Here is a 15,908-nt window from a genome sequence, read left to right as displayed (position 1 = left end):
GCTCCACCAGGTATCATGCTCGTGGCTAAGGACTGGAACTCCCCGTTCTAGTGAGAGATCTTCAAGGTATCATCTACTTTCCAGCATCCAATTCTCACCATGGTCAAGTGAGACAAACCAAGGAAGCCCCAAACTACACTCGATCAGTTACCTATTGAAAGCAGACTCGCGATTTTCAAGTACGATGCAGAAGATTGCAAGGACGCAATTCACGGCCGATTACTTCCGAAATCTTTTGATCACTGGGTACACCAGCTGTGTATAGTTTGCGGCATCAGATGCCACTATTGCTTTGCCCAGGAGCTCCGCGGGGTGACCCCAGAGTTCACCCGAGCCTTGAATGCCCGAGACATCATGAGCGGTATCATTCCAACCATCTCCGCCCTCGATGAGGCTCCTTACTGTATATTGCATCCCGATGTCTCGAGCGAGGATGCTCTGCGGGCCCTTGTTCATCGATACCCATATATGATCTATCATGCTGTCCGTGCCTGTGCACCTTAGCCCTCTTCCGGAGGTGCATGTCGCAGAACAAGCTGGTCATGCAAGCATCCAGAAAACCAGCAAGGGTAGCCAGGAGATTTATTGGCATATGCTCTCCCACCCCGCAAAATTCGCAGTCATAAACGACTACAAGCGGACGGTTGATTTTGGGGAGCGTTCGAATCACACCTTTGAATGGCGATACTGCTGTTTGTTCTAGTCTTCCAGCCAGGTCAAAGTACTCTGCCTCTCAAAGTATTCGGGCTGACAAGAGGCCATGGATTTCGAATTGGATTTACTTCAACATTACCGAGGACTTCGGTATAGATGATTATGACTGCGAGGCGCCCAAGACACCAGATGATGATTTGGCACTGATATATATCCCTCTGCCTGCAGAGCTCCCGCTCATCAACAAGGATAGTCTGATCTATGTTGTCGCGGGCGACATTGACCGCCACGCACGACTTCGAACACCAGAGATGCTCGAAGATGAAATTGGTATTGTCATACGGGGTATCTACCACAATGCATTCTTTGCCAAATACCTAGTGGGATACGCAGATTCCCGAACACCCACGTCCGGGGGGTAATCACACGCTTATTCGGCGTGCAATTAGTGCCCGGCGTTTTATGTCCAACGATCTATCTTGAGTCACGGCGAGTACCCCGGGTCACCTACTACCCAAGATTGCGGTCTTGCTATATCGACGTGAACACTCTGTATTTTCCGTCGTTGAGACCGATGCTGTGCGTTGATAAACCAGTGCAGCGATTCTCCGATGAAGGTCCAAACGACGGAATAGATGGCTATATTGGTGATGTGGATCGTGCTGTGTTTATTATGGATGCGGGAGGGGATCTTGGGAGGAAGCGAAGAGGAAGCAAGATTCACCTTGCTTCCACCTGCAGCAAATTTATGAGTTATTGGAGGAATAAACCAAATCAATGAATCAATGCGTCTTGTCATATCTTCCGTGATATTCTTTTGTAGTCCTTACCCCGCTCACTATATTCTACGGAGTATGCCCGATCATCATACCTAAGCCGCAAGCGGAGCGGTCTCTTCCGATAACCCGACCAGAGAGGTATTAGGTATTTCACTTAAGGGGAATTAGAAGAAATCCCGTAACATCAATCTCTGCAGAACCATAGTTAAGCGCTAAAATCAGTGATGTCGAGGTTCCTGGCTGATTGTATATATCCAAGGCAAATATAGCAATTCCCTCGTTCTATATTGCATATATCACATATAAGAGACTTAGTAGGTACGCAGTTATAATACCTAGTTCGACAGACAACCCACTTTCTATAACAGAACGAGAAATCCTGGCCCTTCTTAAAAGCCAACGCGATGATTCTTATGACGGTAAACCAGAAGCTCTTTTCACCTTGGGCTTAAGCGTCGAGAATTACCCGCGTAACCTAACACCTGCATCAATTGACAATTGTTCCTTCCTTTATTCCCTCCTTATTCTCTACTTAAGTAGCTTCCTCTACAAAATGCAGTCTCTTACCCCATTTTCTGATGGTTGAGCTGTTATCTTTACGTCTCTCCTCACCCCGCATCTCCGATACCACACAAAGGCCGCCTATCGGATCAGGTCTCAAATACCGAGCTATTTAAACAACCGTCGCTAATAAATAGTCAGACTTCCTCTGAGACCCCATTGCAATCTCATTTCCCAAACATTGAACAAGATGGCGGTCCCTCAAATCCAAATCGCTGCTGTTATCGAGCCCACCAAAACGCCCGTCTCCGCAAAGGTGGGGATTAGGAGCAATCGCCCGGTCCCAACCCCAGGAAAAGGCGAAATCCTCGTCAAGCTCGAGTTTTCTGGAGTGTGTCACTCGGACATTCATAGCATCCGTGGTGATACGCCTATGTTGACTGATGTCGCCGGTCATGAAGGTATTGGGAAAGTAGTCGGAGGTAAGAATCACTTCGTTGGGTCTCCAGCTTAGTACATATACTCACGTTCATCGTTGCCATTAGTCGGACCGGAAGTGGACGAGAAGCAATGGATGGGAACGCGCGTTGGTATCAGGTCTGTCCCCAGCGAAACCCAGTCATCTGGTAAGAACCACGTTGACGAGTCATTCGCACCATTAGGTGGCTCTACAGCTCTTGTCGCGAGTGTGAAATTTGCGAAATCAACCATACCGCATGTCCATATCAGAGAAATGCTGGTGCAGTAAGTGGTCGATCAACTCACATTCGCATTCGTCTCCCGTTATGGATATTGTTACTTATTGCCTTGGTGAACCACAGAACGTACCTGGAACTTTCCAGCGTAAGTTTACTGCCTCCCTCGCCTATACAGGATCCAATAGAATTCTTCTAACATCATGCTTCAGAGTATATTGTCAGTCCAGCGCTGCATGTGACAAAGATTCCGGAACAGCTCTCGCCAGATAGTGCCGCACCTCTTCTGTGTGGTATGTCGTTCGGTGGAGATTTGCAGGTACAAACGCTAATCATGCCCAGCTGGAATTGCGATGTACTCTTCCATCATCAAGACCAAAACTCGCCCGGGAGATTACCTTGCCATCCTTGGTGCCGGAGGTGGTCTTGGTCATATGTATATGCCCAGCCCAGCGTTTAGTCATAGGAAGTCTGTTTGCTGACAAAAAGGTTACTTGTAGGGGAATCCAGATTGCCGCCAAGAAAGGCATTAAGGTGATTGCAATTGACAGGTACATGATACTCCAACCCATTATTCTCTATGTCCTGTGCATGATGCTGACTTGATGATGTCCCAAAAGCGGAGAAAAGAAAAAGCAACTCTGTCTTTCCCTTGGGGCTACGGAATTCCTAGACTACAGAGAGGTCGATATCGTCGAGGCAGTCAAGGCCACGACTAAGTTCGGTGTACATGGCGTGATCTGTACTGCCAACGGTGAGCGGGCATACGAGCAAAGTATGCAGATGCTGCGCCCTCTTGGCACGCTGGTCTGTGTCGGTATTCCTAGCAGCCCATTCAAGCTGCCAGCTACGCCCTTTGATATGATTGTCAAGGGTAAGTGTCCTAACATTTGAGCTTCCAAGTATTGGGGTCAAAATACGAACTAGGCTGATGTGTTGATATAGGTCTCACCATTGTTGGAAACTCGGCTGGAACAGCAGATGAGATGGATGATTTGCTAGCTATGGCAGTAGCTGGCGATGTCAAGGCGCATATTGACATCTTCGAGTTGGATGAGATCAATGATGTGTTGGACCGCCTGGAGCGCTCGGAGATTGATGGCAGAGTGGTTCTGAGAATCCCACAATAGTGGCGATGGCTAGAAACTTCTTGGGTTCAGTGTTCTTTTTTTTCATTGATAAGTTTATGGTGACTTGTGAAGTTAATATCACCTTCTAGACTTCCTGACTTCTAGACGTCCATCTTGAACTTATGTTGATACCGGAGAGGGTTTCTTCAAGATAAGCTAACTAGTCGTCGGCTTCGAATCCCTGTTTAATGAACAATAAACGCAAAGGAGCAAAAAAAATTGAAAGAAAGAAATAAGTCCAATTCCAGAAGGCATCTTGAATGACGCAAAAAAAGAAACGTGGTTCCAGAGGGGGTCGAACCCTCGACTTTGGCGTTATTAGCACCACACTCTAACCAACTGAGTTATGGAACCCGGTTATTGTGACATTCAGCGGAATATGGCACTATAGTCACTGCCGAGCGCGAGTGTTCACATCCAGTGGCCTAAGGGCTGCGCTAGACCATGTAAGGCTAGCGCAGACTAGCGCATATGTCATATCTGACTTAAACCCACAGCACATGGGACGAATATGATACCCCAACAATGGATTATCTGCCATTTTTGATATAATGAACAATTCCATGAAGCGAAAATACTGCTTAGAGTAGTTCCACGCATTTTAAGCACTCGATATGGGCTGATAGACTGCAATTGGTCCTGCCCTAACTGGGCGTTTTACCGATAGTGGAGTATACTCAAGCATAATCCACAAAATCCGACATCCACACAATAACCAGGTTCCATAACTCAGTTGGTTAGAGTGTGGTGCTAATAACGCCAAAGTCGAGGGTTCGACCCCCTCTGGAACCATCATTCAAGTCATCAGGATCTCCTGGTGATTCATTTTTTGCCCTCAACTGATACGAACGCCCATTGCGCCGGCTGGATTTTTGCTTTCCAAGCCAATAGAGATCTGGTACGCTTGATGACTATTCAAATCAATACCAGAAAGGGTTGGTGTAAAAAATATCAGCACAGACGTGAGTGATCCCATTGGTACATCTATAGGATTTTCATGGTGGTATGTATATATACCCAAGGTTCCTTTTCATTAGATGGCCTCCTGGGATTAAGCAGAAATACTACTAAATCGGACAAAGACACCAAAAGGACTAACTTGTATGTGAATAATTGTTTTTTGGCACCAGAAAATGAAGTCATCAATCAGCTCATATGCTCAACGCATTTCCCACCTCAATCACACTCTTTATCCCCCTCCTCTAGCATCAGATACCCCTACCATAATGTGCCTACCACTCCAAGATCCTCAGGAATGACTTCCAATTAGAACCCACTCATCCAATAAAAGTATGAACATGTCCATGGAACCTTGAAATGGGACTCGTCCAGATTTGCTGCTTTGCTATAGAGATAACCCTTCTCTCCAACTTGCATATTGATTTGCTTCCATGTCCTCTGGATCAGAGTGATATCAGGGGTTTCTGTGATGACTGAATGGGTGCATCTTGATGTCAGTCACGTATATAATGCATTCTATCAAACAAATAGGGCTTTCTCCGCGAGCGATCATTATGAGTATCAATGGGGAGCAATATTACAGAACGAAGACACTCATACTAGGGAGGATGGTAGGAAAGGTGGAGGATATTACTGAGGGAACATTGATATGTGACCTACATACCCATAGCCACATTATTTGCTTGCTGCATGGTGACTAAGTGTTTTAGGCTTCTATTGCTGATCTGGAGGTCTATAACCAAATGGCTGTATAGTCAGTATTTGCTATTTAGCCACTTGATGTCCACACGGCAGTCTATTTGACATTCAGCACCAGTTTTAAGTCACTTGCGACTTTGTTGACTTCCCCAGGCCACCTACCCAACCCCGCCCAGAGACCCTTTCTGCAACAACTACCGCCAGACTAGTCACAATCACTCCCTCAAGTATCCCATCAGAATTAGCATCTAGTTGAGCAATAACATTCAAACAGCCTAGAATCCGTTGATCGGTCTTATTCTGCCACACTGCAAGAATATCATCTGGGGTTTCCGCAGCAAAGAACTTCAGGTTGCCGTTGCCACTACTAGAACGAGTGTCTGTTCCCTCGGTCTCGAGCAATGACAATGCAGATTTAGACCCTTTCCAATAGAATGTTTTGACGGTTCCGGCTTGTATAATCTCAACTCGGTATGTTCTTCCAATTCCCTTCCGAAAAATTTCTATCGAGCAGTGCTTGACGAGATCTGCAGATTTTTGCCCAGAGCTAGGATTTCCCATATGAAGGGCTGTAGATTGTGCCTGGCAGAACATGTCCACGGTTACATGAAGACCCAGCAAACCCTGAAACCCACGGTAGTGAATGTATGCGCGGTGATCTTGTGGCGCAGGCGATGGATCTTTCCGGCTGCGCACAATATTGCCCCCAGAATACAGATCAAATGATGCTGGAAGATAGAGGCCCTGGCGATACCAGGGAATACGCAGCGTGTGGTATACTGGACTTGGAGATTGAGCCAGTCCACCCGAAGGATGAACCTGAAGACAGAAGCTAAAGGCATTTGTACCTAGTGCCACCTGTATAGATTGGTGAGCATAATTGATCGATTGCCGAGTTTGGATGGATGAAACAACAACACATCAACCTCAGATGGGAACATACATCCTTGAAAACATTGAATGACCGATAGGGCTCCCTTCTGCGGTGAAACCCAGGCTCTGCTTCTTGGTTTCTGGCAGTGGATTCTTGTGGGGATGCTGCATGTTCTTGATCAATCAAACAAGAAGCATCCTCATCACCGAAACAGACATGATCAGACCCCCCGGCCAAGGATCTGGTTGCCTTTCCCTGCGTCCTCATCTTGGCTTGAGCTTCTGGCTGGCGATTTTGAGTGATCAATAGAGGAGATCAAACAGTGGGATCAACTAGACAATCCCTCTTATGTGCAGCTGTTCAGATATTGGGGGAAATCAAGATATTTACGACACGAGAGGTTGAGATGAGGGTGGTCATAGCCAAGTCTTGGTAAAGTTGCCCGATACGAGCTCGTGATCATGAAAGAGAACATCGTCAGTCAACATATCTCATTAATTTTGCAAGTGCTGCTCAAATGTGTTTAAGCCAATGAGAATTGCGGCTAATACCCAAAGACTTATCACTATCTAAAGCCATCAAGATCATAAGTGAAGACAAGGAAGATGACGCGAACCACGAATGAAGATCACATACTTCACGAGTATACCGCCCTACAGATTCTGCCTGTCCTATCGCCACCGCCCGGACTGTACAGCCAAAGAACCCGAAACCGCCCTTGGGAACCGCAAGGGACGTGCGAGAACCTCGGATCGTGCTCAATTGCAATTGTAAGTGTTTGGCTGCGTTTAAGTTGATCTGCATGGAATGCTCCAACCGGCCAGCTAGAATGCACGCGGATTGGAGCTATTCAAGCTCAACAACCCCGGTTACAATCCACTATCAATCGCAAGAGCTAACCGTTGGATAGGTTCGATCGGGCGTTGCTCCGCCGGTGAAGGCAATTAAATCCGCACACAATAAAAATGGCTTCTAACTCCGCAACAATGGCTTGGAAAGCCAGTATTCGGGCTCGTGCCTTCCCTACATCCCGTTGGACTCAACGGCCGTCGGCATTGGCACAGAAGCGGGTCAGCCGCTCCCCCGGTGTTTCGCGATATGCTTCGGACTCCGCTGCATCTGCGCCCGCCGAGGCAGCCAAGGAGAAAGTGAAGGATGCGGTCAAGGAGGCCGCTAAGGAAACTGCGAAGGATGCTCCCAAGGAGATCCCCCGCAAAGCAGGCCGTAGCTCTAAGAAGGCCTTATATGGTACCTCATTGGCCTTGACATTGCTGGTTGGGTACATCTATGGAACCGATACCAGGGCTAGCATCCACAGATATGGAGTGGTGCCTCTGATCCGTGTTCTGTGGCCCGATGCGGAGGATGCGCACCACATTGGTGTGGAGAACCTGAAGATGCTCTACCAGTTTGGTCTTCACCCTCGCGAGCGTGGTGACCCGGACCGTGATGGTGCCTTGGAGACTGAGGTAATGGGCTTATCAACCCGGATGATAACCAATTGCTAACAAGACCGTTCCCAGGTCTTCGGGTACACCATTTCCAACCCTATCGGTATCTCTGCCGGTCTAGACAAGCACGCCGATGTTCCGGACGCGCTGCTCGACATCGGTCCTGCCATCGTCGAGGTCGGCGGCACCACCCCTCTGCCACAGGAAGGAAACCCGAAGCCTCGTGTGTTCCGCCTGCCCTCGCAACACGCCATGATCAACCGCTACGGCCTCAACTCCAAGGGTGCCGATCACATGGCAAAGGTGCTGAAGCAGCGTGTCTCTGACTTCGCCTACGCTGCTGGATTCGGCCTGCACGAGCAAGCTGAGCAGCGCGTTCTGGATGGTGAAGCCAACGTCCCTCCCGGCAGTTTGGTCCCGGGCAAGCTGCTCGCCGTGCAAGTCGCCAAGAATAAGCTCACCTCTGATTCGGACATCGAGGCCATCAAGCGTGATTACGTTTACTGCGTTGACCGAGTCGCACCGTACGCCGATATTCTTGTTGTGAACGTTTCCAGCCCTAACACCCCGGGTCTGCGCGACCTCCAAGCCGCGGCACCCCTCACAGCCATCCTGACTGCAGTCGTCGCTTCGGCCAAGAACGTCAAGCGCAAGACCAAGCCCTATGTGATGGTTAAGGTCAGCCCGGATGAGGACTCCAACGAGCAGATTTCCGGCATCTGCGAGGCCGTCTGGAACTCTGGCGTCGATGGCGTCATTGTCGGCAACACCACCAACCGCCGACCCGACCCCCTGCCCCAGGGCTTTGTCCTCCCCGACGAGGAACAAAACACCCTGAAGGAGACTGGTGGCTACTCTGGCCCTCAATTGTTCAACCGCTCTGTCGCGCTCGTTGCCCGCTACCGCGCTCTGCTTGACCAGGGACCCCCGTCGGCGGCGGATGCCAAGTCCGATGCCCCTGAGACCGACTCTGATACGGTTGTCAAGAAGGTGGCCGAGCTTCCACGGAAGGTCATCTTCGCTTCCGGCGGTATTACTACTGGCAAGGAGGCACGTGAGGCACTCAACGCCGGCGCCTCAGTTGCTATGATGTACACCGGTATTGTCTACGGAGGTGTCGGCACTGTCACGCGAGTCAAGCAGGAGTTGCGCCAGGAGCTGCAGAAGAAATAAAGCGGTGTAACTACCTTCCTTTTGGTCATTGATAGATTCTGTAAATAAAACGGAAATGAACAAGAAAAAAAGCACTCTTTTGCATTGTCATTTTTCCTATTTTGATTCTTGCATCCGTCATGCACGAGGTTTTCGTCCGAGAGATATTCAATCGACCGACAACAGCCATGCGCTATCAAATGTACTACAATGGAACAACCAAGTCAGGCAGTGCCGAGATCAAAAATGCGAAAAGGGGGTATTGACAACTGTCGGTAATAATTGCACACTGCCTCCGACCGCGAGGCACGATGTATATCAAGATCTCGGATTACTCGATCAGTGCAAGAAGGAGCCCTGGAGTCCACCACAACCCCCGCCAAGGGACACTATAGCATCGGAGAGTGGACCAGGAGAGCTGCATAGCTTCGCATGGACAGGGCCCATGCAACCTAGACACCAAGTCAGAACCTATCAGACTCGCACATGACCCAGAAATGGAGCCGAGGCCCTAGCTTCCGAGTTCCATGCAGAAGCCCAAAGAAAAGAAAAAAAGCTTTAGAGTCTGAGACGCAAATCTCTGATCGCCCGCGTGACCCTGAAGCAACGAAAAAACCGGGGAAATGAACTTCTCGTCTCCACCGAGTGGGTTGGCGCTCGGGTTCCCCCAGATAGGCTTCCCGGCAGCTCGGCCTTGGAGATATCCCCGTTTTGGGCTTTTTTGGGGGGTCCCGTGAGAGGATGTCTAGATGAGCCTGTAGTTCTTTTTTGGGGTTATTTCTTTTTTTCTGTTTAAGTTGTGTTATGTACTTTTCCGTATAACGATGACGAGGACCTGTATGGTGCGAAACACAATACCGTGTAAACATACACACTTATGGCATAAGGTGTCAAGGTGTCGAAGACACTTTTAGCTGCAGATAGTGAATCTGGCGAAGAATCTCAAGAGATATACTTGTGTGGTATTATACCACTAGTGTCTCCTCTACCTCACGAACAACCTTGCGCACGCCGTCAATTTCATGCGCAAACCGGCCCAAAAACATCCCATCAACAGCCCGGCCAAGCCCTCCAGCACCCCAAAGACCAGGCCCCGCACTGCCCCCGTACAGCACACGCGCAGTGCCCGGCCGGGCGCCGATAACAGCGCGAATGCCCTGCACAACGGCCGCGACGTGGTCGACGCCCGCAGGCCTGGGCTGGCCAATGGCCCAGACAGGCTCGTAGGCGAAGATCACGGGCGCGTCGGCAGGGATAGCAGCCAGCACGGCGCGGACCAGCACGGCGCACTCAGAGACAGCCTGGCCGACGGCTTCGGAGGCGACAGCGCCGGGCGCAGTCACCTCGCCGACGCAGACGAGTGGCACCATGTGCTGTGCGCAAGTTGCGGCGGCTTTGCGCGCGGTTTGCTCATCTGACTCGCCGAAGATGGCGCGTCGCTCGGCGTGGCCGAGTTCGACGATTGAGCAGCCCAGGGCGTGGATTGAGGTGGGTGATACCTCGCCTGTGTATGCGCCTTGGGGCTCCCAGAAGCAGTCTTGGGCTCCTAGGAGGAAGGGGGATGGGGATGTGGAGATCCCGGTGCTGGTGAGCTGGGCTTCGTATTCTTTGAGAATTTGCGCGCAGGGCCAGATGGTCAGGAAGTCGGGGATTAGAGCTAGGAGGAGCTTATCCCGGTTTTCGGGGTGCACAATCTCGTTGGATGGGTTGAGCAGGTCCCGGAGATAGGTGAGTGTGCGGTCTGGGGTGAAGTACATCTTCAAAGAGATGAGAAGTAGCTTCTCTGGGAGAACTGGATAGCTAGATGCCATGGTGATTGTTGGAGTTGTGAATGTTGGGTGTTGATAGATTGAGGAGGTCGTCGGCGAGGGATGTGTTTAGCGTGCCTGTTTAGGCTGACTCTTCGGGTGGCTTTTTCGGAATAGTTGCTTTGGATGGAAAGGAAATCGAAGCGAGCCACCAATGTCGCCAATTCTCGTAATTCCAAGAATATATTGGCAAGGGGGTAATTTTCAAGACTCCGATGTGGGAATGCACATCCCGCTCACGCATTAGCGCCATTTTTGCGCCAGTCGTTCCGAAGCTCCTTGAGGTTAGTGTATGGAGGTGCCATCTGAGTGGCGTTATGATTCAGAACAGGGGGATAAGACAGACCATTCGGAGTACATCCTGCCGGAGTTCAACAATTGTCTCGTACCCAGTATCGAGTAAACCGAACTATGATAGGATGGACAAGTGCCAATGTAGATGTAGCACCAGGCACATCGTAGCCCTGGAAGAGGGGCACCAAAACCTAGAATATAGTATGCGACGTAATAAAACCATTCCGGTGTTGCAATTGTCCAATGGTCCTGCGGGTTGGCACTTTGCACTTGTTGTGTATAATATATGGCACTCCACAATTGTTACTACATGTAGACTGCAAACGTTATCTGTATACCACTCACAGAGTACAATGTACGAAGTACAAGACAAGTGAAGTCGAGCATGATGTACTATTAACATCATAGCAACAGTGCCGATCGATTGAAAAAGTCGGAAATCCGGAGTTCGATGCAAAGAACCGGTTATGGGACTAATGTCAGCGGTCGCGGGCCAACAATATGGGGATGGTGGAGTTGCAGTGGAGAACACCTTTGCCTGGCGAGACCCGAGCCATGAGGCAATGCACATCAATGCGGGTTAGCGTCTGAGGAGAGATAGCCGTACATCTGGTGGATTCGACCCGATTTTCGTGGGAAATCAAACTTGGAAGTTCGCAACGGAAGCAATTCACTGTATGTGGTTTAGTATGTATATCAAACGCTGCCAGGTTTTTGGCATCAAGGGCCCTGGATCTAGCCCCGGTAAGGTCAGCAATTCCGATAGTTCCCCCTCTTCCCGTCTGAAGATGCGGCTGGCTCGGGGATATGGCTGTGTATCCTAGGCATACAACATACGAGATGCCCAGGCTTTAGCCACGGAAACGAATCCTGGTGTCGGGGAAACAGATGAAACCCAAGACCCCGGCCCTTGGCCTTGGAGGCACCAATATTGAAGGAGGAAGTTGAGCAGCCATGTCTGTGCAAAAGCCACACCCGTCTGCTTGATAGTTCCCGTATTCACCACTGACATCGATGGCTTAAGTGTGGCAGAGACCGAAGCCCGAGGCGTTACTCAAGCCAGCGCCGGCGAGGTTTAATAAAACATCCCGTGTAATACGAGGTAAGATGCATGTATGGCGTAAAACAAGACCCCTAAAGTATCCGACCTCGGTTTAATGTCGTTGTGGCACTGGCCACTCAGAGCCCGTCCTGGGGTGCTATGATGCTAGGGCGGGCCACCCTGGACGCTGAGAATACACGGCGTAATCATCTCAAGGTTAGAACCAAACAATTCCAATTTCTCGGTGGAGAAACGGCTGTAGATGATTCCAATAGCAAGGATTGGCTGGACCTGGGATTTGGTTGCACGGCTACAGGGAGAAGAGAGAGGGGAAGAAGCTGAGTAAAAAGATATAAAGACCCCCTTGGATACTCCCAAATCCGGACTTCTTTTCTATATACCAAAAAACTTCTCTGTCTCTATCTTCCTCAAATTTTTATCCTTCTTAATCAAGTTATATACCCTATTCCTTGTATATTTTTGATCATCATGTCTGCTCCCCTCCGCATTGTTATGGCTTGTGACGAAGCCGGTGTCCCCTACAAGGATGCTATCAGAGCCACTCTTGAGAAGAACCCTCTCGTCGCCGAGATCATTGACGTCGGGGTCAACTCAACCTCTGATAAGACTGCTTATCCTCACCCTGCTGTCGAGGGTGCTAAGCTCATCAAGGATGGCAAGGCAGACCGTGGCCTCTTCATTTGCGGCACTGGTCTCGGTGTGGCCATTGCCGCCAACAAGGTGCCTGGTATCCGTGCCGTGACTGCCCACGATCCCTTCTCCGTGGAGCGCTCCATCCTGAGCAATGATGCCCAAGTCCTGTGCATGGGCCAGCGTGTCATCGGTGTCGAATTGGCCAAAAAGCTTGCCACTGACTGGCTCAACTACCGCTTCGATCCCAAGAGTGCCTCCGCTGCAAAGATCCAGGCCATTTCCGACTATGAGACTCAGTTCCGCACTTCTGCATAGATCCCCAAACTGCCTGACACCTCAACGCTTATGACGTCTTGAGAGAAACCTCTGATCTGATGTTGCCGACATCTCCCAAATCTCCAACCTCCCGGCCTCCCCTTCAAAGCATGACTGGTCAAGTTTCATCGACTTGTCGGCATGATTGTTATGCCTTTCTTAGTTCTCACAGCGCATGATACCACGAACCAAATGTTACTTCCGCTTCCAGATTGGATTAGAAGACCACATAGATGTGTATATAGTCAATGAATACTATCATCAACCACCCATTATTCAGAGTAGACTCATACCAGGGTGCTGATATTGGCATAGCCACAACCGAAGGACAAATGAAGTGCCCACCTCACCTCCATCGTTGCCCAGGTGTCGGACCAAGTGGCTGAGTCAGATCTTCTGCGGGGATCCACGACTTTCTCTTTGCATTTGTAAATCATTTCAAGACAGTTTCAGAGATGAACTCACGGCGCTTCCGAAAGAATGAACCAAAGTCCATAAATCCCATTGATAGGCTTTCATGAACTGCAGCCATATCCACCTCCCCTGTCGGTCCTGACTCTATATGGTGGACCGCCCCACCTTGGGGAACCGATCAGCGCGACTCCAAATCTCAACTGACTCATACACATATCATGGCTCAAGAACTCAAGGCAAAGGGTAATGAGCTCTTCAAGGCTGGCGACTTCGTCGGCGCCGAAGATTTCTTCTCCCAAGCGTAAGATATCAGTTCCGGCCCCTCCATCCTCTCAACCCGCACAGCCCCCTCATTTCCGAATCGCCGATAATAAGATCCCCCAACTCACAAAACCCTGACTTCGTATTGAATAGAATTCAAAAGAATCCCCGCGATGCAACTTTCTTCACAAATCGTGCCATAACCCGAATCAAACTTGCCAAATGGGCTGATGTCGAACATGATGCCCGCGCCGCGATCGACATATACGGACTGAAGAATCCCGTCGTCCTAAAGAGCTGTTACTACCTTGCCCAAGCCCTCCTCGGTCTCCAGCGCCCGCAAGAAGCCTATGAAGTCGCGTCCGACGCGTATCAGCAGAGTCTGGCAGCTAAGAATGCCCAGACGGAGAACTTGTCGCGTACAGTTCTGCGCGCCAAGCAGCAGATCTGGGCAGCCAAGGAGACTGCTCGGGTGCGGGAGCTGAATGAAACACTGGGCGCCGTCGAAGTGCTCATTGAAGCCGATGTGACGCGTGCGCTGGCCGAATTGCAGGGCCGTCTGGATCGCGAAGAGATTGGAGAGATTGGGTTTATGGAGGATCAGAAGGCGCTGCGGGAAGATGCCGAAACCAAGGTTCAGAACCTGAGGGAGGCATTCCGAGTTGCCTCGAAGGGTGAGATTCAGGAACGGGTATGTTTTCGCTCTTGTTCGTTTGCGGGGGTTTGTGGGTTGTTGACATTCCGCGTGGCTTCTAGGTTGTTCCGGATCATTTGATTGACGGCATCACATTTGAAATCATGCATGATCCAGTCATCACACCATCGGGCGTCAGCTTCGACCGCGTCGGGATCACCAAGTATGTTGAGAAATCGGGTGTTGATCCTTTGACTCGGGCTCCTATATCTGTCCATGATTTGCGGAACAATTATGCTCTCAAGGCTGCCTGCGAGGAGTTCCTGACAAAGAACGGATGGGCAGTGGACTGGTGATTCATTTTCTTATCTTCTCTCTCATCTAATATGTACATTGCCTTGGGGATTCTTGATTTTATTGGTGCATAGCGAGGGATTTCCACAGCGGTCGCATAACGACATGCATCTGCAGGCGTGGGCTCCTACAGAACTTTATCAATTGCGTGTAAGATATTTTGTAAAAAGGACCCAATTGGAACAACCTGGAAAGCTTCAGTCTTGGAGGTATTGTCCATATTATCTCTAGAAAACAAAGCTTTAATGCCCTACGGCCCAGCCATGAACGAACTGGCGAGTGTGTCAGCGAACCCCACCACATACCCCTCTCTCAACCATCTCCAACTTCCTCAACAACCCCACATACAAATCCTCTGCTTCCTCTTCTTATCTTTCTTTGCATTCCAACCAGAATCTCACTTTATTCAAAATGTCTGACATCACCCCCTTCATCACCGCCCTGGAGGCTGCCCAGAAGAAGGAGAAGTTCACCCCCGAGGTTCAAGCCGCCGCCGAGGGTATCGACATCGCAGCCCTGAAGGCTGTCTTCGAGAAGGTCGCCGAGCAGGGCGAGTTCGAGAAGCTCGACGATGCCGCTGAGGCCGAGACCCTCCGCAAGGCCTTCGAGTTCGCCGCCAAGGCCGTCATGATGCTGAAGACCTCCCCCGGTCTCTTGGAGAAGAAGGATCTTTACATCTACTTCAAGGTTGGCAAGGGTGAAGTTATGGAGAAGCCCGGCATGTTCGATATCCAGGTACGTTTCAGCTCACTTTGACTTCAATGCCGGGAATTATCCTAGACGCATACTGCTATTTTGAAAACGCCGGTAGCTAACAATCAATTTTTTCGCAATCCTATAGAAGAAGCAGCTCTTCGGTGCCTGGGAGAAGGTCAAGGACTACAGCCCCGCTAAGGCTCACCAGCTTTACATTGGACACGTCAACACCTTCATTGGCAAGTACGGTACCCGCGACGAATAGACGATGCAATTGGGAGTGCTATTTGGGAGGATGAATAACTCGCGATCTACCGGATATATTGTGGGTTGAAAGTTTTGGAAACGCGGTGATCTTGGAGAATAGGGATAATCATGTCTCAAGCTCTACGAATACAACGAATACAAATGCATGCTACTTTCCATGACTCATGTTGCCCCCGCTTCCTACATAATACAACACCGAGGTGACAATGGTCACATAGTTAAGAGGGAATAGCACCATAGATATAATCAGGAACTATACGTGCACATGCAGCAG

At 49.9% G+C, this 15,908-nt stretch overlaps 9 protein-coding genes across 9 annotated transcripts; 6 read left to right on the top strand and 3 right to left on the bottom strand.

Annotated features, from left to right (window-relative positions):
- Positions 1 to 99: 99 nt before the first annotated feature.
- N7457_002488 (uncharacterized protein) lies at positions 100 to 1,076 on the top strand (the record flags this gene model as incomplete). The annotated part of the gene is given in 4 exon segments (XM_057173534.1): positions 100 to 107; positions 123 to 483; positions 518 to 692; positions 712 to 1,076. 4 exon segments carry the CDS (start codon positions 100 to 102, stop codon positions 1,074 to 1,076), a joined length of 909 nt encoding a protein of 302 aa, XP_057033685.1.
- Positions 1,077 to 2,184: 1,108 nt separating this feature from the next.
- On the top strand, positions 2,185 to 3,759 carry N7457_002487 (zinc-dependent alcohol dehydrogenase; the record flags this gene model as incomplete). The annotated part of the gene is made up of 8 exons (XM_057173533.1): positions 2,185 to 2,416; positions 2,480 to 2,678; positions 2,756 to 2,777; positions 2,844 to 2,922; positions 2,972 to 3,065; positions 3,130 to 3,180; positions 3,250 to 3,503; positions 3,575 to 3,759. The coding sequence occupies 8 exons, from the start codon at positions 2,185 to 2,187 to the stop codon at positions 3,757 to 3,759; spliced, it is 1,116 nt and encodes a 371-aa protein (XP_057033684.1).
- Positions 3,760 to 5,025: 1,266 nt separating this feature from the next.
- On the bottom strand, positions 5,026 to 5,411 carry N7457_002486 (uncharacterized protein; the record flags this gene model as incomplete). The annotated part of the gene is made up of 2 exons (XM_057173532.1): positions 5,026 to 5,183; positions 5,384 to 5,411. The coding sequence occupies 2 exons, from the start codon at positions 5,409 to 5,411 to the stop codon at positions 5,026 to 5,028; spliced, it is 186 nt and encodes a 61-aa protein (XP_057033683.1).
- Positions 5,412 to 5,538: 127 nt separating this feature from the next.
- N7457_002485 (uncharacterized protein) lies at positions 5,539 to 6,559 on the bottom strand (the record flags this gene model as incomplete). The annotated part of the gene is made up of 2 exons (XM_057173531.1): positions 5,539 to 6,276; positions 6,362 to 6,559. 2 exons carry the CDS (start codon positions 6,557 to 6,559, stop codon positions 5,539 to 5,541), a joined length of 936 nt encoding a protein of 311 aa, XP_057033682.1.
- Positions 6,560 to 7,257: 698 nt separating this feature from the next.
- N7457_002484 (dihydroorotate dehydrogenase 2) lies at positions 7,258 to 8,916 on the top strand (the record flags this gene model as incomplete). The annotated part of the gene is made up of 2 exons (XM_057173530.1): positions 7,258 to 7,761; positions 7,816 to 8,916. 2 exons carry the CDS (start codon positions 7,258 to 7,260, stop codon positions 8,914 to 8,916), a joined length of 1,605 nt encoding a protein of 534 aa, XP_057033681.1.
- A 944-nt stretch (positions 8,917 to 9,860) lies between these two features.
- Positions 9,861 to 10,706, bottom strand: N7457_002483 (triose-phosphate isomerase; the record flags this gene model as incomplete). Its single annotated transcript, XM_057173529.1, has 1 exon — positions 9,861 to 10,706. The coding sequence occupies one exon, from the start codon at positions 10,704 to 10,706 to the stop codon at positions 9,861 to 9,863; it is 846 nt and encodes a 281-aa protein (XP_057033680.1).
- Positions 10,707 to 12,528: 1,822 nt separating this feature from the next.
- On the top strand, positions 12,529 to 13,008 carry N7457_002482 (RpiB/LacA/LacB family sugar-phosphate isomerase; the record flags this gene model as incomplete). Its single annotated transcript, XM_057173528.1, has 1 exon — positions 12,529 to 13,008. One exon carries the CDS (start codon positions 12,529 to 12,531, stop codon positions 13,006 to 13,008), a length of 480 nt encoding a protein of 159 aa, XP_057033679.1.
- A 632-nt stretch (positions 13,009 to 13,640) lies between these two features.
- On the top strand, positions 13,641 to 14,673 carry N7457_002481 (putative U-box domain protein; the record flags this gene model as incomplete). Its single annotated transcript, XM_057173527.1, has 3 exons — positions 13,641 to 13,723; positions 13,837 to 14,374; positions 14,440 to 14,673. The coding sequence occupies 3 exons, from the start codon at positions 13,641 to 13,643 to the stop codon at positions 14,671 to 14,673; spliced, it is 855 nt and encodes a 284-aa protein (XP_057033678.1).
- Positions 14,674 to 15,082: 409 nt separating this feature from the next.
- On the top strand, positions 15,083 to 15,632 carry N7457_002480 (acyl-CoA-binding domain-containing protein; the record flags this gene model as incomplete). The annotated part of the gene is made up of 2 exons (XM_057173526.1): positions 15,083 to 15,406; positions 15,513 to 15,632. The coding sequence occupies 2 exons, from the start codon at positions 15,083 to 15,085 to the stop codon at positions 15,630 to 15,632; spliced, it is 444 nt and encodes a 147-aa protein (XP_057033677.1).
- Positions 15,633 to 15,908: the final 276 nt, after the last annotated feature.

The sequence above is a fragment of the Penicillium paradoxum genome, assembly GCF_028828445.1.
Source record: "Penicillium paradoxum strain IBT 22861 chromosome Unknown utg000003l_segment0_segment0, whole genome shotgun sequence".
Classification (NCBI taxonomy): domain Eukaryota; kingdom Fungi; phylum Ascomycota; class Eurotiomycetes; order Eurotiales; family Aspergillaceae; genus Penicillium; species Penicillium paradoxum.
Note: the sequence above shows the minus strand (reverse complement) of the source record. Positions and strands in the feature narration are given on the sequence as shown.